Source organism: Ambystoma mexicanum, chromosome 3q (genome assembly GCF_040938575.1).
Source record: "Ambystoma mexicanum isolate Mex_15411 chromosome 3q, UKY_AmexF1_1, whole genome shotgun sequence".
NCBI classification, from domain to species: Eukaryota; Metazoa; Chordata; class Amphibia; order Caudata; family Ambystomatidae; genus Ambystoma; species Ambystoma mexicanum.
In genome coordinates, this window is record NC_090926.1 from 613,145,952 (window position 1) to 613,169,744 (window position 23,793).

Here is a 23,793-nt window from a genome sequence, read left to right on the forward strand (position 1 = left end):
TCCCTGTCGTCATGCTGGGAATCCTCGGTAAAGAAAAATCAGTATCAGTTTTGTTTCTGATCTGTCTTTCGTAGTAGTAACCAATCACTGATCTCTGCGTCATACTGACCACAGCCAATGACTGCCATCTCCCTAAGCCCCGCCTCAGGCAGCCATCTTCACATTTTTACTGCACGTTCATGTGTTGGGATCCTCATGCTATTGCTCTCGATCTGTAGTGCGTTTTTGCGCTTTTTCATAGGAAAATTCTCTTTTTTTGGTCAAAAGAGCCTCAAGCTCCACCGTTTCTTTATCTGATCAACGGGGACCCGTGTCGGATTCCTCTACGCCCCTCAAGGGTGAAGATTTCGTCGAGCCACGCTTTTGGAGGACTCCAGAAGTTTCTCAGGCCCATCTCGGACATGGCCCAGGCGAAGGGAAGCTCGACGCCCGGAAAGCTGTTCAGGGTCTGCCCTGGATGCCAGCTTCAGAATGTCTTTAAGGAGGACGAACACTCCCTTTGCCTCTACTGCCTGTGTGAGGACAAGACGCACGTGGAGAAGGAATGTGCGTTTTGCGGCAATATGTCGGAGCGGTCCATGAAGGACCGCCATCTGCGTCTCGCAAACTGGCTGGAAGGGAAGAGCCCGTCAGGTGAGAAGAAGAAGTCCGAGCGGTCTTCTAAGACCTTTGAGGGCGCCCCAGCGACGGGGGCCCAACAGAAGTCCAAGCACCGCGAGTCCGCTGGCACCGGGAGCGCCAAACGGTTGGGCTCTACGGTTGCCAGGCAGGGCGCATCCTCCCCGGTGCCATCAACCACGAGCCAACGCTCTGGCTCGGGTAAGAGGAAGGCCGAGCACCCGGCGAAGCTCCTGGAGAGACCCCGGTCGAGCTCGAAGGCCCCATCGGAGGGGGAGCGAGGCGGTGACCCTCCCCCCAAGGAGAAGGCGGTGAGCGCACCTAAGGTGGTGAAAGCCTTGATCCACCCTGCTAAGGCCTCTATCGAGACAGTCGCGGCGGCCCTGGCTCAGCCTGTGGAGGCTACACCAGTGGAGGCGACTTCGGGGCTCAGAGTCTCCCTGCCACTGCAGAGGGAGTCCTCTTTCAAGCCCATCAATAGGACCCCCGTGAAACCTCCGACAGAGAAGAAAAAGGGGGGGCAGGAGGTCGTCGTGGATTCGGCCTCAACCTCTGAAGAGGAGCTGATCGAAGTCTTAAGCCACGGCATAGGCGTGGAAGAAGACCAGCCCATCGAGAGGGGTCCAGACGTAGGAGACGACGAGAACGTCGAGGGTGCCGGCGAGGCTCCTGACCACCCGTCGGAATCCCCTCAACCAGTGCCGCAAGACAACTCGGCGGCCATTTTGTTCGCTATACATTCCTTATGCTCGGAGATAAGGACGAGATTGCTGTTACCACCAACGGAGGAACCGCTCCCGATGGGGAGCCAGGCCCTTCTGGGAGCCCTCCTCCTAAGAGAAGAAGGATTCATCCTCCACCTCCTTTTCAACCATCGCGCCCTGCTCAGCCCTCCTCCCCGTCCACGACCCGTGGGGATGATACGGGGACGGACACGGCCGCGACGGGTTCTGACAACGAGGTTTACGACGAGGATCTTCCGTCGTCACCTCCTGCCCGGGCTTCCCCGCCCGACGAGATTGGATCGTTTCATGCCATGATCGCCAGGGCATCCAAGCTTTTCCAGCTCTGCCCGGAAGAGAAGAAGAAGGAAGGTTTCCTTTATCAACGGTGCGAGACCAAGAGGAAGACGGTCCTCGCTGTACCTCTACTGGACGATATCTGGGATGAGGGTCTCGCCCTCCTCAAGAACCCATCCACAACGCCTGCGAGAAGGGATCAGTACGAGAAGAAGTACCGGGTCCCGGACACGGCCCCCTTGTGCCTTCGGGCACAGCCGACCCCAGACTCGGTCGTCTCCGTGGCGGCCAGGAAGAAAGCGGGGGGTGGCTTTGGCCTCTATGTCAACCTCCCCCCCCCCCCCGGACGGCGAGGGAAAGGAATTGGGCACGATGGGACGCAGAGTCATCTCATCGGCAGCGACGACGATTAAGGCTGCCAACGCCTTAGCTATCGTAGCCCGCTACGACAGGGAGTTGTGGTACAAGATCGCCCCCTGCTGGACTTCCTACCGTACGACAAGAGGGCGGCGGCCCTAGAGATCTTGCAGGAAGGAGAAGTGGCGTTGGACCACGCCATTACGATAGCGACGGACATCGCTGACACTGGATTTCGCCAGTTGGGCAACGGCGTGTGCCTTAGATGGCGTGGATGGCTCAAGGCAACGGACTTCCGGTAGGACGTGCAGACCAGAGTTTTGGACATGCCATTCGACGGGACCAACCTGTTTGGGAAAACAGTGGACTATTCCCTACAACCCATCAAGATGGACACGGAGACGGCCCGGGCTCTTGGTGTTCTCCAGCAACGACGGCCACCCTTTCGGAGCGCCGGAGGCAAGCAGGGTGCCTCCAAAGATTCCGGCGGCGGATATTCCACCTACCGTCAAGCGGCCCGTTCGTCGTCACAGGAAGCCTACAGGGGACGAGGCAAGTCGGGCGGACCCCGCCATTGTCGCCAGGGAGGACAAGGCGGCAAAGCCTGGTCGAAGCAGGACTGAACCGGCCGTGGGATCGGGCCCCCACCGAAGCATCCCGGTGGGAGGCCGGCTGGCAAACTTCGTCAGCGTGTGGGAGTCCATCTCCACCGACCGTTGGGTGCTGGACGCCCTTGCCCAGAGTCACGAGCTCGAGTTTCTAAAGAAGTGCCCGCGCGTCCCCCCCCTGACCAGGAAGGAACATCACGTCCCTCAACTTCTCTTGGAGGTAAAGGCGATGCTCAAGAAAGGCGCCATCGAGCTTGTCCCAAAGAGACTTCGGGGCTCCGGAGTTTTCTCAAGATACTTCCCCGTGAAGAAGAAGACAGGAGGATGGCGTCCCATCCTGGACCTACGACGACTGAACAAATTCATCAAGGCGCAGAAGTTCCGGATGGTCACCCTCCATCACGTCCTGGGTCAGCTGGAGGAGGGCGATTTCCTGTCGTCGTTGGATTTGGAGGATGCTTACTTCCATATCCCCATCCTAAAGGGACACCGAAAGTTTCTCAGATTTGTGGTCCAAGGGCGTCGCTACCAGTTCAGAGCCCTTCCCTTCGGATTGAGGTCGGCGCCCAGGGTGTTCACCAAGTGCCTCGCACCGGTGGCGGCGCGGCTGCGCCTGGAGGGGATCCACGTCTACCCCTACCTGGACGACTGGCTCATCCAAGCAAAGACAAAGGAGCTCGGCGCGGAACACACAGTGAGGACAGTCCAACTACTCACGGACCTGGGATTCTCCATAAACTACCGCAAGTCCCACCTGGCAAGACGCACTGTTTCTGGGAGCGAAACTCGACACAGTGGCGCTTCTGGCCTCTGGCCTCTTTTCGACTGCTCAGCATGCATCCTAACTGTTTGAACACCACCCCATCCGTGCCCCCTTGTGACTGTCTTTTTTTAATATAATGGTTTTGTAGCTCCGTCGGAGGAAAGGACGAGGGCCATCTTGGGCAAGGTGCAGCGGATGCTGGTTGCGGACGCGGCCAGGGTGAGGTTCATCAAATCCCTCCTCAGAATGTCTTCTTGCATTTATCTCATCCGCTTGTGCAGGCTTCGGATGCGCCCGTTACAGGAGTTCCTGGACGCTCGCTGGATCCAGACGACGGGCAGCTTCGAGGACAGGATCACACTCGACGAGAGCTTCCGACGAGCAATCCGGTGGTGGGGCACCCGCGTGCATCTGACGGCGGGCATGGACTTCCAGACCCCGGGCCACCAGAAGACAGTGACCACGGATGCCTCCCTGGAAGGGTGGGGAGCGCACACCGAAAATCTGCATGCGAGGGGCCTTTGGCTGCCGACGGAGAAGTCCCTCCATATCAATGTCCTGGAGCTCTGTGCAGTGTCTTGGGCCCTCAGGTCCTTTCTTCCGTCCCTCAAGGGCAAGGTAGTGAGGATCTTCACCGACAACACCACCACCATGTTCTACATCAGGAAGCAGGGCGGTACCAGATCCCCAGCCCTGTCCAAGGAGGCGCAGGATCTGTGGCATTGGGCCGTCGCCCAAGGGATATTTCTGGTGCCGTTTCATCTGGCAGGAATAAAAAACACCATCGCTGACTCGCTCAGCAGAGAGCTGCGCTCGTGCCACGAGTGGGAACTACGACAGGATCTAGTGGACCGCCTCTTCCGACGGTGGGGCACACCCTAGATCGATCTGTTCGCAATGGCAACAAAAAGTGCCGGAGGTTCGCCAGCAGGTTTCCCCAGCCGAGGAGCATGGGCGATGCTTTCTCGTTCCCCTGGGAGGGCCTGTTCCTGTACGCGTTCCCTCCATTGCCATTGCTGATCCGGCTCATCAACCAGCTCAAGAGGTCACCGTGCAGGATGATCCTCGTCGCACCACCGTGGCCGAGGCAGATATGGTTCCCGGACCTTCTGGACTTGTCAGCGTCCCCGTCAATCAAGCTGCCAGTGGACGCAGATCTTCTCTCCAGGGAAGGAGGCGCCATCCTCCATCACGACCCGAAGTCGCTGAACTTCAGGCCTGGCTCCTGCAGCGTTAGAGTTTTGAGGTTACGACATACCGGCCGACTGCAGAGAGGTTCTTGCAAAGGCCAGGGCGTCCGCATGCTACGGACACAAATGGAAGAGGTTCTCTGTCTGGTGCCACGCACAGAAGATTAACCCTCTATGGATTACGGCTCCTCAAGTACTGCCGTACCTGCTGACGCTGGCCAAGGCTGGACTGGCGCACGCTTCCATCAAGATTCATCTTGCTGCGATCTCCCGATACACCAGAACCACAGGACGGACGTCTTTGTGGTCTCATCGTCTGGTGAAAGAATTCATGAAGGGACTGTTTAGATCATTCCCGCCGGTGAAGGCTCTGGCCCCGGCGTGGGAGCTCAACGTGGTGCTGACCAAGCTCATGGGACCTCCGTTCGAGCCTCTGCACTCAGCTCCGTTGAAGTTCTTGTCTTGGAAAACAGCGTTTCTTGTGGCCATCACCTCCGCACGACGGGTGAGAGAGATCCAGGCCCTTTCCTGCAAGCCCCCGTACTTTACTTTTCACGACACGAGGGTAGTGCTCAGGACGCACCCCTCCTTCATGCCCAAGGTGCCATCGGACTTCCACCTCAACGAACCCTTGGTGTTGCCTGTTTTCTTCCTGTCGCCTTCGTCGCCGGCTGAAAGGACTTTGCACTCGCTGGATGTGGCTAGAGCGCTGAAGTTCTACGTGGACCGCACGAAGAGTCTTCAGAAGACGTCACAACTTTTTGTGAACTTTGGACCTGTCAATCAGGGGAAGGCTCTTTCAAAGGCTTCCATTTCCAGATGGCTCTCCGGCTGTATCATGTACTGTCATCGGTTGGCAAACCGACCTCTGCCTGGCCGTCCGAGAGCCCATTCCACCAGAGCGATTGCAGCTACCACGGCGTTCCTATCTGGTGTGCCCCTGCTGGACATCTGCAGGGCTGCTACGTGGAGGTCGACGCACACCTTCACGAAATTCTACTGCGTCGACCGGGATTCCAGGGCGGAGTCCAGGGTCGGCCAAGCATTGCTGCGCAACCTGTTCGCCTAAGGTGAGCCTGGTGAGAAGGTAAGAGATGCTTAATGTTGAGTTGTGGTATTGCTTAATGTTGAGCCTGTTGCCACCTCCCGTGGTTGTGCATGTGTGTACTGCTATGTATTCTTTTATTCATGAGCATGTGAATCCATGCCAGACCCCATGCTGGAGAAGGAACAAGTTACTTACCTGTAACTGTTGTTCTCCAGCATGGGTCTGGCATGGATTCACATGCGAACCCTCCCACCTACCCCTCTGCGGCTCTTCACTTGGTCATACTGCCACTTCACGCACTACCAAATCTGAAGATGGCTGCCAGAGGCGGGGCTTAGGGAGATGGCAGTCATTGGCTGTGGTCAGTATGACGCAGAGATCAGTGATTGGTTACTACTACGAAAGACAGATCAGAAACGAAACTGATACTGATTTTTCTTTACCGAGGATTCCCAGCCTGACGACAGGGAATATTCATGAGCATGTGAATCCATGCCAGACCCATGCTGAAGAACAACAGTAACAGGTAAGTAACTTGTTCCTTCCCTTCGCGCCAAAACGGAGAGGACCCAATGGGAGATCTGCTCACAAACACTCTCCATACGTGGACCAATCATGGACCACGGTGGTCCCAGGCATTCAGGACATTCCAGACTCTCTGGTTCCCAGGATGTGCATTGGGAACAGACATCCCAGCCCACATCCTGGAGGCACACACACAAGGCATGCAGAAGCCGGTGAAAGCATTGGGTTCGCGGGAAAGTGCATGACCAAATAAGGACTGACCCGGGTCGAATCGACCTGGGGAATGTGAAGGGGCAAGATGGCCAAAGGACAGGACAAAGAACCTTGTGGCATGGCCATTTTGTAGCCAGGCCACCTATTTGTGCCAAACGCGGTTAACGTAGCAAGTAAGGGTTAAAAATATATGAAAACGATAGCTGCCGCCAGTCCTGTCCCTGACACATCTGCACAGTTCATAAAAAGTCCAGCAAGAGTTTCTAGGGCCTTTTGAAATGACTAGAGACCCAAGTGTGCTGTAAGGTAAGTTACATTGCACACTTGTTACATGTTGCACAAAAGCTGCAACATGAGGAAAGGACTAAAGGAAACAAAGTCTCCCACTACTGACTGTCTTAAGGGCATGTCAGTTTCCCCATAAAAAGTGATCGAAAGCCCAGAGGAGTGCAGCTGAGGGCTTTGCTTCTCTGGCAAAGTCAGTCAATGGTGTTAAAACAGCAGCAAAATGTTTGGGGGTTCACACATGGAGGGAAAATGACATACAATTATAGAATCTTTCCTAACGAGGCTTGTCCCTCACGAAGAACGCTTCTTCGGCCCTGGTTAATAGGGATCGCCTTGCGAAGAAGTACAGGGTGCCCGACTCTACCCCCAGGTGCTTGTGGGCCCAACTGTCGCCAGACTCTGTGGTATCGGCAGCGGCCAAGAAGTCGTCGTCGGGAGGTTCTTCCTCAGCAGCGTCCACCCCTCTGGAAAGCGAGGGGAAGAAATGAGATGCCATGTGACGGCTGGTTATCTAATCTGCGGCCACTACCATCAAGGCTGCCTACGCCCTCGCCATCGTAGCGAGCCACAACCGAGAGCTATGGTTCTAGATCGCTCCCATCCTGGACTTCCTCCCCGACAAGAGGTCGGTAGCTTTGGAAATTCTGCAGGAAGGTGAGGTGGCATCGGACCACGCCATCACAGTGGCCACGTACATCGCACTGACACGGGGTTCCGCCAGATGGGCAACGCTGTTTGCCTTCGCCGTCGTGGCTGGCTCAAGGCCACCAACCTTCGTCAGGACGTTCAGACGAGGGTTTTGGGCATGCCCTTTGACGGAGACAACCTCTTCGGGAAGGCTGTAGATGAGTCTGTACAGGCCATCAAGATGGACACCGATACGGCACGTGCTTTGGGCACTGTACAACAGCAACGGCCGTCCTTTCGGCCCTAAGGAGGCAAGTCCTAAGGATCTTCCAAAGGTTTTGGCGGGAGCTCTTCTTCCTACCGACAGCCCTCCCGCTCCTCGGCCCAGGAAACCAACAGGGGCCGTTCCAAGGCTTTCAGAGGAGGGCGTTGTTGCCAGGGACCCCAGGGCAGTCCTTCGACCTCCAAGCAGGATTGAACCGGCCGTGGCATCGGGCCCCCACCCGTGCACCCCTGTGGGTGTCGGCTGGCGAACTTCGTCAGTGTGTGGAAGTCCATCTCCACCGACCGTTTGGTGCTGGATGCTCTTGCCCACGGACACACCCTGGAATTTCCACGGACGTCTCCCTGAATACCACTGGTGGCCCAGCAGGAAAACCACGTCCCTCAGCTGCTGCTGGAGGTGTAGGCGATCCTGAAGAAAGGCACGATAGAGCTCGTTCCAAAGCGGCTCCTGGGCTCCGGAGTGTACTCAAGGTACTTCCTTGTGAAAAAGAAGACCGGAGGTTGGAGGCCCATCCTCGACCTCCGACCACACGGAGAGGACTCTCCTCAAACCGACAGATCTGGGGATCTCGGTGAACTATGCAAAGTCCTGCTTGACTCCATCGCAGGATGCACTGTTTCCGGGATCCCAACTCAACACCGTGTCGTGCCTGGCATCACCGTCGGAGAAGAGGATAGCGGCCATCTTGTGCAAGGTGCAACGGCTGTTAGTACTGAAGATCGCCACAGTGAGGGCCGTGAAGTCTCTGCTCGGCATGATGTCATCATGCATCTATCTCATCCGACTCTGCAGGCTACGGATGCGTCCTTTACAGGAGTTACTCGACGGCCGTTGGATACAAGTGTCAGGAAGCTTCCAGGACAAGATCACGCTCGACGAGGGCTTCCGTCGACCAATAAGGTGGTGGGGAGTGCGTGCTCATCTGTCCGGAGGCGCGAATTTCCAGACCCCACCACACCAGGAGACAGTCACGACGGACGCCTCCCTGGAGGATGGGGAGCTCACACCGGAAGTCTTCGCGCCAGAGGCCTGTGGCTGCCAGAGGAGAAGTCGTTGCACATCAACGTGCTGGAGCTTTGTGCAGTGTTTTGGGCCCTCAAGTCCTTCCTTCCGTCCCTCAAGGGCAAGGTGGTACGGGTCTTCACGGACAATGCCACCGCAATATTTTACTATAAATCATGGAGAAAGGAAGTGCCGCTGTGCCAGGGGTTTAGATCTGAAATGGGGGTCATTTGATTCCCATGGCGCCCCTAGGTAGCTCAATATTTAAGCAGTGAATGCTGCAATCATTTGTTTTGAGAAAATAAATCCTCTTGACACAATATGTAAGATACCAAAAGAAAGAAAGTATCACATAGCAAGCGTTTTTTAATATATGAAAAGCAATCAACAAGGAAAAAAAAATGTGAAGAAACAACAATAAAAAACATATAAGTCTCAAACCATATAAAGCAAATTGGTGTGGTGTGACACACACCTAAACTTAATCTGTTATTTCATCACAGAAAAAGATGCATTTAAGTCAAAGCGGCGGTGTCCAAAAAGCGACAGATATGCACAAAAGAAAAGAAGTAAAGGAGTGATGGGCAGAAAAAGTATATAACCGGAAATGCGGTTAGTGTTGGCAGCAGAGTGGTAGGACCTGGATGCGTCTGCCTGTCCTGCCACGGTCTCGGAGAAGAATTCCAAGACAAACAACCTTTTGTTGTGCTGCTCTAGTCAGGGAGTGTGTCCTTAATATTCCCAGTGTCGAGGTCCGGAAGAACGCAGTGGGGGAATCTATTCCAATGGATTTAAAAGGATGTGTGGGTGGATGAAGTGATACCCACGCTCCCCTCACGTTCTTGCGTTTCAGCGGAGGCTGGTCCCTTAACGGCTGAGGACCAATTTTTGATATTCCGCCTTCATCAGGGCTGGTGAGTTCTGGGTGTCTGTTGAACAGATCTAATCGTCGCAGGGGTGCTAGAGACCTTCCGTGGGAAGGGGTACCAAAAATGGCGCAGCTGTGAAGGGTTAAAGCCACGTTGTAGTCTGGACGGCGTGCCGAGGCAAAAAGATGGTGAAAGTCCAATCTGCCCCACAAAGGGGAGAGTGCCAACAAGTACGGCACTGCTGTATGGTTCCAAAATCCGGCTGCAGTTCAGGAGACTGTCAGCTGGAGCGGACCTAGATTATCAGTGCTTCGGACGCGCGGACAGAGTGTGCAATCGACTCTGTATGATGCAGGACCACAATATTTTACATCAGGAAGGAGGGGGGCACCAGATCCCTAGCGCTCTCCAAAGAGGCTCAGGACCTATGGCACTGGGTTGTTGCCCAGGGGATGTTACTTGTTCGGTTTAATCTGGCAGCAGTGAAGAACACCGTCACAGGCTCTCTCAGCAGGGAGCTACACTCTTGCCACGAGTGGGAGCTTCGGCAGGACCAAGTGGACCACCTGTTCCGCAGATGGGGCAATACCCAAATTGATCTGTTTGCGACGAATACCAAGTGCCAGAGGTCTGCCAGCAGGTTTCCCCAGCCGGGGAGCATGGGGGATGCATTCTCATTCCCCTGGGATGGCCTGTTTCAGTATGTGTTCCCTACGTTGCCCATGCTTCTTCGACTCATCAATCAACTCAGACAGTCCCGGTGCAGGATGATCCTCGTCGCACCAGCGTGGCCGAGGCAGATCTGGTACCCGGACCTTCTCGGCATGTTTGCGTCCCCTCCAGTCGAGCTTCCAGTAGTCGCAGATCTTCTCGCCAGGGAAGGAGGCGCAATTCTGCACCACAAACCAGGATTGCTGAATCTGAAGGCCTGGCTCCTACAGCATTAGAGTTTGGGGGTTACGATACCCCAGCAGACTGCAAGGAGGTGCTTGCCCAAGCCAGGGCTTCGTCTACTTTGAAATGCTACGGGCATAAATGGAAGAGGTTCGCCGTTTGGTGCTGTGCACAGAAGATCGACCCTATACGAATCACGGCGCCCCAGGTGCTGCCATATTTGCTGTCGTTGGCCAAAGCGGGACTGGCCCAGGCCTCAATCAAGGTTCATCTGGCGGCTATCTCCCGCTACACAAGATCCCCAGGACGACCATCCTTGTGGTCGCACCGATTGGTCAAGGAATTCGTCAAGGGACTATTCCGCTTGTTCCCGCCGGTGAAGGCTCTGACACCAGCGTGGGAGCTCAATGTGGTGCTTACTAGGCTCATGGGACCTCTGTGCGAGCCTATGCATTCTGCACCGCTCAAGTTTTAGTCGTGGAAAACTGCTTTTCTTGTGGCCATCGCCTCTGCACGACGAGTAGGAGAGATCCAGGCCCCCTCCTGTAAACCACCTTACTTGACTTTCCACGAGACGAGGGTGGTGCTGCGGATGCACCCCTCCTTCATGCCCAAGGTGCCATCGGACTTTGATCTAAACAAGCCCTTGGTGTTACCTGTGTTTTTTCCAACGCTTTCTTTGCCAGCTGAAAGGACTTTTCACTCGCTGGATGTGGCTAGAGCGCTGAAGTTTTATATAGCTCGCACAAAGAGTTACTGGAAAACCTCTCAACTGTTTGTGAACTTTGGCCCTGTAAACCATGAGAAGGCCCTCTTCAAGGCTTCTATTTCCAGGTGACTCTCCAGCTGTAACACCCACTGTCATCGGTTGGCAAATCGACCGCTGCCTGTCCGCCTGAGAGCCCATTCCACCAGAGTGACCGCTGCTACAACGGCGTTCCTGTCTGGGTGCCCCTGCTGGACATCTGCATTGCTGCTACATGGAGGTCGACACACACCTTCACGAAGTTCTACTGCTTGGACAGGGATTCCAGGGAGGAGTCCAGAGTCGGCCAAGCAGTGCTGCGCAACCTGTTCGCTTGAAGGGGAGCCTGGTGAGGAGGTAAGAGATGCTTATGTTGAGCCTTGCCACCTCCTGTGGTTGTGCATGTGTGTACTGCTGTGTATTCTTTATTCATGAGCATGTGAATCCATGCCAGACCCCATGCTGGAGAAGGAACAAGTTACTTACCAGTAACTGTTGTTCTCCAGCATGGGTCTGGCATGGATTCACATGCGAACCCTCGCGCCTAGCCCTCTGTGGCTCTTCTCTTGGTCCTACTTCCACTTTACGTGCTACTATATCTGAAGATGGTTGCTAGAGGAGGGGCTTAGGTAGAGGGCAGTCATTGGCTGGTGACAGTATGACCCAGAGCTCAATGATTGGTTGTTAGGAGAAAGACAGTTCAGAAATGAAACAAACTGATTTTTTTCTTTACCGAGGATTCCCAGCCTGATGACGGGGAATATTCATGAGCATGCGAATCCATGCCAGTCCCATGCTGGAGAACAACAGTTATAGGTAAGTAACTTGTTCCATGCTCCACAATGGTGTGTCATTCTTGAAAGGGCCCCGTTTCTTACCCCTAAATTAGAGACACTGTTTTGATATCATGAGCTCTAGTGACGGGCATTCTAATAGTTGCTGGATCCACTTAAATCCAGTATTGCACCGCCACCAGTACCCATATCTGGAAATTACTGGGGTAATTATAAGGGTGCAGAGCCTGCCACCTAACAGCCTATCCACTTTCACATGTGACATAGGACCTGCCAAAGGGTAGTTAATTGAAACCACTCTCTTGCCAGCCAGAACATAAGCTATTGATTTACAGTCTGGATCAGCTTATTAGCTACTCTCAAATTATTCTCAATTACTGTCTGTTGCTGCCTATGACCAGTAGTCATTGCCTGTGACAGCATATGGCGAGAGTCGGCCTTTGCCTCATTCCGATCATTATGTTCCCCCACATCCTCCCCATATATCTTTGCCCCTTATGTGATAAATATTGCTCTCATGCATACGTTTGTGTTTGCTTTCTCTCAGTGATCTTACCAGTGCATAGTAGTGTCTGTTTTATAATTAAGAGAGCACAATAATGCCTGGGGGGGAGGGGGACTGTATTCCACAGAGCGTCTGTACACAACTAATGTTTCTTATAACTGTCAAGTGTACCTGGAAACATTTTCTTAGGTTTCTGATTGAAGTAAAGTAATTAAACATCATGAATAGTCAAAACACTTCCTATTTCTATTAGTCAGCATGTGTATTTTCCTTCCTTCCTCTAGTATGAGCTTGCCACAGGTAGGTTCCCATACCCAAAATGGAACAGTGTATTTGATCAACTGACGCAAGTTGTGAAAGGTGATCCACCCCAGCTGTGTAACTCTGAAGAAAGGGAGTTTTCACCGAGCTTCATCAACTTTGTCAATTTGTGGTAAGTGCTTCATTTATTATTTTATTGTGCTCAAAATGCAACATGTGACAATACCAAAATAATTGCATATATAAAACCATGAATGGGGAACTTCATGGCTTAGCAGTGATCTTGAAAAATCTCCCATTAAAATCATATCCCCTATTACAAAGTTTTGAAGCTGTGCGAGAACCCCTTGAAAGAACCCATATTGACCTGAGTTAGGTGCCTATATGGTTGCTATGGTGTAGCGGTGCTGCTCTAATCATTCTTTAATCAAATACCGACCTTCCAGGTCTGCTTGCATGTGAAGGACTTGCAAATTTAGTATATTCTTGAATGCTATTAGTATTCCCCACTTTTTGTCTGGTGCGTTAACCTGATACATTTGAGAGTAAGATGTCAGCTTGTTTGTTAATCTATCCCTCTTCCTGATATGCATTTATTGGAATAACAAGGTAGCCACGTTCTCCCATCTCACGAATGCTTCTAATTATTTCCATTTGACTGGGGAATTAATTCCCCTGATATTATAAGTTATGATCTTGAAAGAATATGCTAGATGTCCAAGCTTCTCTCTTCCCTCGCCTTAGCCAAGCACAACACTCCATCTGCCCTTCCCTCTGATGTATCCCCACCCCCAACTAAAGCAGTGCCCAACTCTGACACCCCTCCCCCCGCCTCAAGTTACCGAGTCGTGCCATAGTTCCTAGGGATCCTGAAGATTTCTGATGCCCAGCCATGACCCCTTTCCTCTCCTGAGAAAAAACAATTCGAGGGAGAACTACTTCTCTTTTGTGTGTTTCCATATGACTCAGACTTGTTCAATCACTGTCCCTGAGCCGTTAGGGAAATGTATCTTCTTCAAAAATTGTAAACCTGCACAATTAGTATCAATAATGTCCAACTTTGACATTTGAACCAATTTTAAACCATGTATGTAAAGCTCTGCTGGGTCTCCCTCTCCCCCTTTGTGGGGCGGAATAAACTGGTTTCGATGGAATTAAAACCACCCATGTTTCCTGTAACAAGTATGATCTAAGTCGAAGAATGAATGGCACTCCAAATCAGCATAATTCTTTTAGTGCATCCCCGCCACATTCCAGGACAACATTTTCGGAAAAGTTGGAATTCATTTGGAAAGGGTCTGGAGTCAAAACTTGGGGGTTCTAGTCCATCCAAGGTGGAGATTTGTCAAAGTACTTGGAGTTCATTGGCCTTTCACTCCCTATCTGCCACTGTCAAATCATTCACATTTGCTAATGGCTTGGCCATATGGTATGAGTTTGCAGAGAACCAAGATTTCCCATACTTGTGGCTACTAAGTTGAATGATCGAAGATGACAGGCGGAGACTTCTGAGATCTAAAAAGGAAAGTTATTGAGCAAGCCTCCCAGTTGACATGGCCTGTTCTAACACATCAAAATGTTGATTGGCCTATACAGTGATCCTAGAGGCCCTGACAATATCACTCTTTATAACCGAAGGACATTCTCGAACATGTCTTATCCAATGAATACTTTTGTTAATCAAAGAATCATCATTTTCAAAAGCGCATCTGGGACGCTTAGATGCTACTCCTGACATATGTTAATGCCCTGACTCAAGTTCTACTCCCTCTCATTAACTTGGTTGGAATGATTACCTACCCTTAAGTGTCGGAGAATATGATTTGTTTATTTATATGGTGCTCCACACCGAAAGGTATACAGGCGCAAGTTTGCATGTTACAGTTGACAATACACTGTTTTTAAATGTTACATATGAGGAACAGGTAATTTACGTTACAGTTTACATGTTACATTTGAGTACATTACATTTGTAGGTTACTGAGGATATACAGGTTATTTCCATTGCAGTTTGTTAGGTAATTGATATCCAATTTGCAATTGTGGCTATGGACAAAGTGGTATAATACAAGATTGCTTATGCATGTCGGTAATACAGTACACTGTGCAGGTTTCATAGGCGGTATCAATGTTGATGAGATTTGCAGGAGTCTGCCATAGTAATGAGTGTTGCAACATTTGGAACAAAAGGTACTGTAGTCAGGTTCAATTATCAGTGAGTGAGTTAGATAAGAAGTCATGGAGTGGAACCCTGAAGGGTGGGACCTGACTCTAGGGCTGAGATTGTTCTTGTGCGACTAGCCAGGTTTTTAGTTTTTTTACAAAAAGTCCAGTATACTGTGTCTGTTCTGATGTCAGAGCATTCCACAGTTTGGCAGCTAGAACGGGAAAGCTCTTGCCACCAGATTTTTTCAAGTTCATATCTTGAGTTGGTTCATTTGGGCGGCTCTTGTGGGTCTATCAGATATGTTTTTTGAGAACTTGCAGTTTAGGTATTACGGGCTAAATTGGCTAAACACTTATGGGTAAGGGATAGCGTTTTGAACATGATGCAGTTCTTCACTGGAAACCATTGGACTTCTTGTCTTGAGGCTGAGATATGGTTAGCTTTAGGTATGTTAAGGGCAGCTCTTAATGCATTGTTTTGTAGTACTTTCAGTTTAAGGTTACGTAGACTGGTTCCATTGTATAATGCATTACAATAGTCCAGTTTAGATAAAATAAGTGCTCTAGGTAAAATGATACAGCTGTCGGGTGACAAGAATGGTCTGCAGGCGGTTCTAAATTTAGCTGTGTAGGCTACTGAGGAAGCGGTGGCATTGATTTGTTTAGTAAGGCTGAGGTTAGAGTCTAGGGTTATCCCAAGTAAGTTGACTGTTTTAGCATCTTGGATGGTATTGTTATCAATGATGAAGGATTGGAATTTAGTGGGCAGTTTATACAGTCGGTTTTGCGAGCCGATCAATAGTAGTTCGGTTTTGTCGTCATTTAGGCAGAGACCATGAATTGTCATCCATGTCTGAATGATTTGGTAGATATTGTTCAAGAATTTAGAGTCAGGGATGTAGGAGCCTGTGGGGGGATGAGTATTTGGGTATCATCTGCATAATTAATGTAGGCGATACCTAAACTGTCTGTGATCAAATAGTGGCTTAGTAAAGATATTGTACAAAGTTGGGGAGACACATGAGCCTTGGGGCACTCCGCATGTGACTGGGGCTAGATCGACAGTTGCTGTGGTAGAGAATACTCTCATAGTCCTATTTGAGAGAAAGGATTTAATCCAGGTGGTGGCTTTGTCTGAAAAATGTGCATCAGATGCCAAGTGCTTGCATAGGACATTCTGCTGGCATCAACTTGGTCAGCCATAAAGGTCTAACAGGAGGAGGAGATCTATGTTCGCTTTGTCCCTTAGCTCGTCCATTCAGATTTTGAGGTCGATGAGAGCTGTTTCTGTGCCATGACCTGGTCTAAAGCCAGATTGGCAGAGGCCAAGGTGATTGTTCTTTTCTAGGTAATTTTGAATTTGGAGGTACGACGCCCTATACAAGATTGTGAGTAGGAACTGGTCCGGGGTAAAAGGCCTCTAATTGGTGGGTGTGTTGGGGTCTAGTAAGGGTTTCTTTAGAAGTGGGCAGACCCATGCATCTTTGAGGTTTGTTGGGACTGTGCTAGTTTCAAATGAAGAATTTATGAAGGTTGCGATATCAGCTGTCATTTCTTAGATTAGTCTGCTTAGATGGATTAGCGCTAATCGGAAAGTACCTTTTGCCAGCTAATCTATATAACGTTGAAGGAGCTTGCTGTGCCTGCTTCATACAGTGCAATTATCCTGCTTGGTCGGGGTCATTACATTTGAGGCGACAAGGGAGGATAAGGCACAGTTATTAGAGTCAGAGTTAATAAGTGAATATTTGACTTAGTACTACAGAGAGTACACACATCACTATTACCTTCATTATTGAGTACTAAACTCTTGAAACTATTAAAACGTGGAATAATAGGATCGATACTATCAATAGAAGGCACGTCAAGCTGAACATGATCAACCCTGCATGCACCTACTGCAACAGTAGGTGGTGATAATGGACTTCATTCTATGGCATTGACAACTGTAATGAGGTAGTAGACAATACATTATTTGTACCAATTAATGGTTGCATTTCAAGAACTCTAGCATACAGTTTGCCCCCAACAGCCTTGATTTGAAGGTGTATGACTTCTTGCAACCTATTTGCTATTATTGGAAGTATTTGAATCGTTGTCCTTAAGAGATCTATATGGCAAAATAGATTGAACCAAGCCCCCTTTTTTTAAATTCTTAGAGGGATCATAGGTTGAAAAAAAACGGTGGGGTTGTTATACCTCTTGGTCGCCGATCACCCAAAAGTGCTTTAATTTCATTAATCAACAATTTTTTGTCACTTATTGGAGCCATAGGTTTACTGGCCTTCCAGCCCTTGTAATGAGGAGAATTCTGGGTTGTCGTCTTTCTTTTCGACATTATCTGGTGACTTAGTGTACAGGAGAACATTCTAAATATTATTTTAGATGTAAGGAGCAAGACGAGTAATGATCTAGGCAAAACAAGAAATACAAAGTGCGAAAGTGATTCAAGTGCCAAGTACAAATGCCAAGGGCAACATTACAAATTCCTGAAAGCTTTAGTAAACGCTTTTGTATACATAATACACTAAAAACGGCAAACTCCATCAAATAAAGCTAATGTTAACATCAACAAGTTCAACGTAAAACAAATAGCCTGATGAGGGCACGCCTAAGTGGCTCACCTGGTAGGCGTAGTCTAACACTGCTTCCATCTGCACATAGTCAAACTCCAAGAGGAAACCTGTGAAGTTAAAGTGTTATAACACCTGGGCTGGACCATCCAAAAGACCGGAGCCTGTGCTCGAGGCTGATGAGCTAATTCACACGGTCAAAGAAAAATAAACACAGCTCCTTGGTACAGCATGAATTCCAGACATGCAGAATTGAGAGGGCTATATAATTGTTTGTGTAATAGTAATTATAATACAGATCAGTTTTGTGGTTAAGCTAAGGCTGATTAGTCATATGATGTGAATGTAAAATGCAGGTATAAATATGGTCTAAACATTTAGCAGCTAATATTCTTGAGGCATTAGAAGCAACCCGTGCCGGGCAGGCTCTACTGAAAAGCATCACTCAGGCCAGTGCAGTTCAAAACCTTCCAATCACTGTAACTATTTTAGCAAAAGGCATTTGCTGAAAGGTGTGGACAGTAAGGTTGAGAGGGCATTATGCGTTGTGGTAGCCTGCAACATCCACTCTATACCATCGCTCCACCGCTCTGTCACCCCATCACTCTTTAGATCTAATGCTTCCCATGCATCATTTGGAGGCGAACGGCTTTGTTCTCGACAGAGGCAAGTGCTGCTGCAGGAACTGCTTGCTTCACTTCCCGCTCACATTTATGTTGCCCCCCAAATATCATCTTCGATAGCCAACCGAAATGTACGGTATTAAGGCAAGTCGGAACCCTTCCTGTCCAACACTTGGAGCGTAACTTTTGGATTCTGTCGGCTAACATGGGGAATTGATTATACCTAGAATGACTACCCCAACAATGTGCTGTTTCTTTTCATCCTTTGGGAAATATAATCAGAGGTAATGTTTGTTTGGAGAGTTGAGACCTTGTATTATTATTGAAAAGACCTTAACCATGCAGCAAACAATGAAATTGTCCCCACCAGGAATGAGTTACACATATACATCAATTATAAATATTCAATTTAGATGACGCTCCGTGTTTAATGCGACACTCCAAGTAGAATACAGTGATGTCAGAGCCATCACTTACAGTGAACTCAAGTCAAATAATATTTAAAGAAAAATATTCATCCTGTCAATTTGAAAATAAACATTTACTCAGTCTAGCAAAAGTCACGATTTCAATAGCAATACACATTTTAATAATCTATAAAATATCACAAATTAGTTTAATTAATAAATACAGAACTTCAACTCAATAAATAGAGATAATTGCAAACATCTCAACAATAAAGGACAGACGTGACAACTCTGTTAGTCCTTCAAGTGTTCCCAGATACTAACAAAAACTGCTGCAACTATTTCTGGGGTCCTCAGACCTTAACCATGATCACTCTGGTTGCATGTCTCAACTTCTCCTCCACAGCTTCTTCAACCCTAATTGCTGGATTGGGATACTTTGAGGCCTTCCTTTTCCTAAGAGAAACCTGAGCATGGGCTTAGTACATGCCCAATGTGGGGCACATAATCTACAACAGGACGGCATCTTCCCCAGTCCCAATCAGCCCTAAAGTTCAATATTTTAATGTTGGAAGAAATGGATATATGCACTAGAGTACTAAAATAAATGAAATGTCTTTATCGACTAGTCCTCTCCGGTGGCTTTGATTCTTCCTTTCTGCCTCTCAGGTCGGCGGGCCAGCCTCTGCAAGCCCTGCTCGCACTCCAGATGCTGGCCTCCACACGCCGAAAGCTCTGTTACTTCGGCACAGACGGCTTCCTTTTTTCTTTCTTCCTCACTTGCAGCTCTGGCTCTCTCCCTCCAACACAGAGGCTCCCACACCTGTGCCAGCTTAACAGCCTAGCTTTCCTTGGGCTTCGCAGGTCCTCTGGGACTTTGGTCAGCGTCCTGGCTTCCTCTCCGGTCCAACCACGGCTGCCTCCTCATGAGAAGGGTCGCCTGCTGGTCTCCCCCACACAGGCCTCCATGTTGCTCCTCTTGCTGCTTCTTTGGTCTCTCTTTATGCACCTGCAACCACTTGACAGGTTGCAGATGTGGACTCTCAATTGGGCTTGCGTGTCTATAATTAAAGGGACATGCTGACCTTTAAAACACTCTACAGGCATTTTCTGTGTCCCATTATTAGAGTAGTGAAATGAGGTTTTAGTGTTCATCACTCCTTGTCGTCGCTCCTAGTTGCCTCTTCCTCTTCCCAGTACTGTCAGAGTTAAAATGTGGTGGAATGATGGGAGAGGTCTTACAATAGCCTGTAAACGCCGGGGGAGGGTTAGGTTGGTCTTCAATAGCGTAAAGGGGATACAGTGTCTTGCATGTGGGAACCCCGCTCCCAATCACCAAAGACCCTCCAACCAAGTGATCCTCCCTTGCTTCTCTACCCCCAGTGTCAGGATCCAAAAGCGATGGCCACCTGAGAAGAGGATCCAGGGGGAGTAGGAATGAGGATACCATGGAGTGTCTCACATTGGTTATGTACTGAGTTAGTGGGAGTCCTGCAAAGTGGAGCATGGAGTTTCCTCTTGGGCTTTGCCAACAGTTCTCAAAGACACCCCTGTTGCTGTTTTCCCACCTTCCTTTGTAAGAGAAATATCAAGGATTGTGATATGATATAGTATGATATGGCATTTATAACACGCCCATACACAAGTGTTTCAGGGCGCGATGAGGCAAGGAAAAAGTGGGAAACAGACAACGATCCTACTAGGCCAGGGGTCATTCAGATCGCGCAAGTGCATGGGTAGGGAAAAAAGACAAGTGCCTGGGGGAAGGGGGAGGGGAAAAGTGCAGTGCAAGGGATAGAAGAATAAATAAGATAAATAAAAGCGGCCAGATGGTTGCAAGTGCAGGGTAAGAGCAGAATAAGTGCTGGTAGGGGACTGTAGGGATACAGTAAACGGTCCCCAGGTGTGATGGGTTGCCAGGGAGGGCAGGGTAGGTGTGCAAAAGCGGGGCCTGGCCTGGACCCAAGATCAGAAAGGGTGGCCAGGTAACCAGTGCAGTTGCAGCTAGGAATTTGTGCAGTTTTGTTACTAGGTAGTGACAGACAGCCCAACAGCCATGTGCATAAACAAACCGTGCGGGACACACTCACCAGGTCTGTACATACTAGCCCAGAACATACGGTTTTGGGAACCGAGTCCCGACATGTTCCTCTTGTCCCAACATGTTCCACAGGAACACTATCTTCTAGCAGATGTGTTCAGCAGAAAGGTACAACTTCCTGTGGAACACAAATGGCAATTGCACACAAATATTTCACACAGCGTCTTCTCAGACTGGGGTCATCCAGAAATTGATCTCTTCGCAATACTGGAGAACTCACAATGACCAAACAATCCACAAATGAGATCCAAGGGCAACAAACTGTGGATGAATTGGTCAGGGAGATGTGCCTTTGCTCCCCACTACAACACTTGGCACCCCCTATCCCCTGACTCCTCTCTTCAACAAGAGGGATAGATCACCTATCTGGCCGCTTGCCACTGATTCACTAAGCCATCTGGATTTTATTCACCACTCCGTCCAGTGATAGTCACTGCTGTATCACCTCTCAACCTTAGTGTTCACCTATGCCCTCTGGAGGCTGCACATCAACCACAGGGGATTGCCAAATGACCCGCCTGCCCAAAAGATTCAGTCCTGTGGGTTTCGCGTGCAGCCCCCAGATCCTGAGTTCTCTCATGATCCGTATCCCTTGGTCAGTGTGACCTTGTCACTGTTACTGCAGCTTTAACCCTCCTATTACATAGGTAGTGTAAGGAGTCTTGCCCCTTAATTGGCATTTTTAAAATTGAAAGACTAATGGGGAGCCAATTGCCCTTGGATATCTCCAGGGCATCCCCGGTTATCTTGCAAGCTCCCGCTACTAATATAACCCTGAGTGCAGTCAATGTCCCAGAGTTGTAAGTATCTTATCCCTAGGCGATTCGTCGCCTCATTCTTCACTGCTCACCTTGAGGAAGTGGGGGGATCCGCTTATTTGAATGATGAGGAAAATCACCTTGCTCTGTAAAGCCTCCTCGTTTGGTCGCAACGTGTTTCACCCTGCTCTATGCCACCTCCTTCAAAAACGTACTGTACTCCTCTGTTGGGCTCTTCTCTCCTACCAGCGTGCGTGAGGGCAGGAGGGGGTGTTCCTTTATCCCTCACAGTGCCGTCTCCCCCAGGTCTTCAGTGAGGGTTGCGTCCCTCATTCAGAATGCACCACTTGTTTTAGCTCCTAATGGGGTGCAACGCACACTCGCACCACGTTGCACAGTTCAGTAGCTCTTCGAGTTCCTCAAGCCCGGACTGCGCTCGAGGCTCTGTTCCTTTGTTGGGGAGGAGGTGGGCTCAACCTGTCTTGTGGGGAGGGGAAAGAAATGTACACTTCCCCTTGGTTTCGGGCCAAGAGCGAGCTGCAGCTCAGCACGTCCCCCCACCCCCCTGCAGGTGGCCATTTTGGAATCTTCTGCAGCGTCTTCACATCTGGCAATATGGACTGCAAGTATCCCCCAATTGGCGTCCCATAAAAGGAGAGTTGCAACCTGGCTGCCTCTGTCTTGCTTCACTTATTCAAAATTATTATTAGGTGACGATACCACCTGGAAAGCATTTTGTTTTCAGAGGAGGGAAGTAAAACCAATACCCATTGTCTTACAGAAAAATATGTTCTCACTGCTTTCTTATCATAGTATTCTTTCAGATGTTCTTGGGTTTTGCCCATATTAGTATGAACTATAGTTCAAACTGTTGCCATATGTTCCTTTAATCACAGAGTAGTTTGAGATAAGAGTTGGGTAGCTCTCTCTCTTCCCAAGTGTCCCGTAATTATCCAACACTTCTCTTGGTTCTCTCCCATACAAGAGTGTGAATGGAGAGACTTCAGTGGTATCATAATGTCTCAATTCTTCCCATCTGCTTCTACTAATATTTTTAGGATGTGTTTCAAATTTTGATGAAATCGTTCCACCAATCCATCAGTTGGGGGAAGGTAAGGGGAGGTATGCAAAGTTTTGATCCTGAGGATAGCCTTAACCTCTGCCATAAGTTTACTCATAAACTTGAATCCCTGAGCGGTCAAAATTACTTTTGGAAATCCAATTCTAGAGAGGAAGTGAATAAGGTGCTTTAAGATCTGTTTTGAAGTATTATTTCTTAAGGGAAAATCCTCAGAGTAACTGGTTGCATAATCCAGGATCACCAGTATATATCGATTTTTCTAGTTTTGAGGTTTCAAGAGGACCCACTTACCCATCCCTATCCGGGAAAAGTGGACATCTATAATTGGCAAAGTTTGTAATGTAACTGGAGGAGGAATTTAAGTACTGGTTTTCTGGCATGGGGCACACATGCTGATAACTTTTTTTTATATACGCATAATTTCCTGGCGGATAAAACCGGTTCAAAATGTGTGCCTGAGTTTTTGCGGTTCTTAGATGTCCTCCTGTCAAATGAGTGAACTATCTCTAGAATGATATTCTTATTGATATAATATATGATAGTTTATTTATATCGCACCCATACACAGGTGTTTCAGGGCGCAACGGAACAAGGGAGGGGGACAGGGGAGGGTAAAAACAATAAAAACAAAAGCGATCTTACTTGGCCCAGTGACATTGAGAACGTGCAAGTGCAGGCGAGAGGGAGGAGGGGAAGTGCAAGGTGGGGGGGAGGAATGGGAAGTGCAGAAAGCAGAATTAGAAAACATTAATAACAATAATAAGGGCAGAGATGGACAGATCAGCAGTGGAGGGGAAGAGAGAAGGTAGAAGAAAAGGAGAAGGTCTGAGGTGCTTCCAGGAACCAGAGGTAGTTCTCCTCGAGTTTGAGAGGCAGGGAGGCTATTCCAGAGAGATGGCCGACCCAAAGAAAGATACCTACCACCATTGCCAACCAAACTTACGGAAATCTCTTCTTTTCTCTCCCTTAACATGTACTCAATACTGTCTATTGATAATTGTTTTTGACTGCAAAATGTATGAACCAATCTGCAAATCACTATGAAACTGTATATATATTTCTGATGTTTGTTAATCTGCTTAGAATCACATGCTGTGCATAGGTCCGACATCCAGTGGTCACTGCGGAGTATTGCATTTTGTTTTTCGTAGTCGAAAAAGGGGACGTCGACAAGGCGTGTCTGTAACACTATCCCTATAGTGACGTGCGTTGTACCCACAATCCCTCACGCGTCGAGGTCCCTCAGATTGTTTTTTTCCGCCCAGTCTCTGGTCGCCTTACGCGGAGCTCCTAGAGAGACATTACTTACTACGGACCTCGGTCCTTAATTATACTTATTATACTGTTAAAGATCCCTCCACTCGACGTTAGCTGTGAAGCTGTTTCTCCGCCGAGCAAGTTTTCGACAGAGGGGAAGAGACGGAGGGGATCCTTCGGCGCTGCCGAACACGTGGCCTGGCCTCGCCGGCCAA

The 23,793-nt window shown here is 49.4% G+C and overlaps 1 protein-coding gene across 4 annotated transcripts in view; it reads left to right on the forward strand.

The window, feature by feature from the left end:
- MAP2K4 (mitogen-activated protein kinase kinase 4) overlaps positions 1-23,793 on the forward strand; it is a 1,243,547-nt gene that overhangs the window by 1,157,693 nt on the left and 62,061 nt on the right. For all 4 annotated transcript variants that reach the window (XM_069654511.1, XM_069654508.1, XM_069654510.1 and 1 more), the window contains one exon: positions 12,636-12,784. In XM_069654511.1, the coding sequence (XP_069510612.1) occupies positions 12,636-12,784 (149 nt within the window). The remainder of the gene's footprint in view (positions 1-12,635; positions 12,785-23,793) is intronic.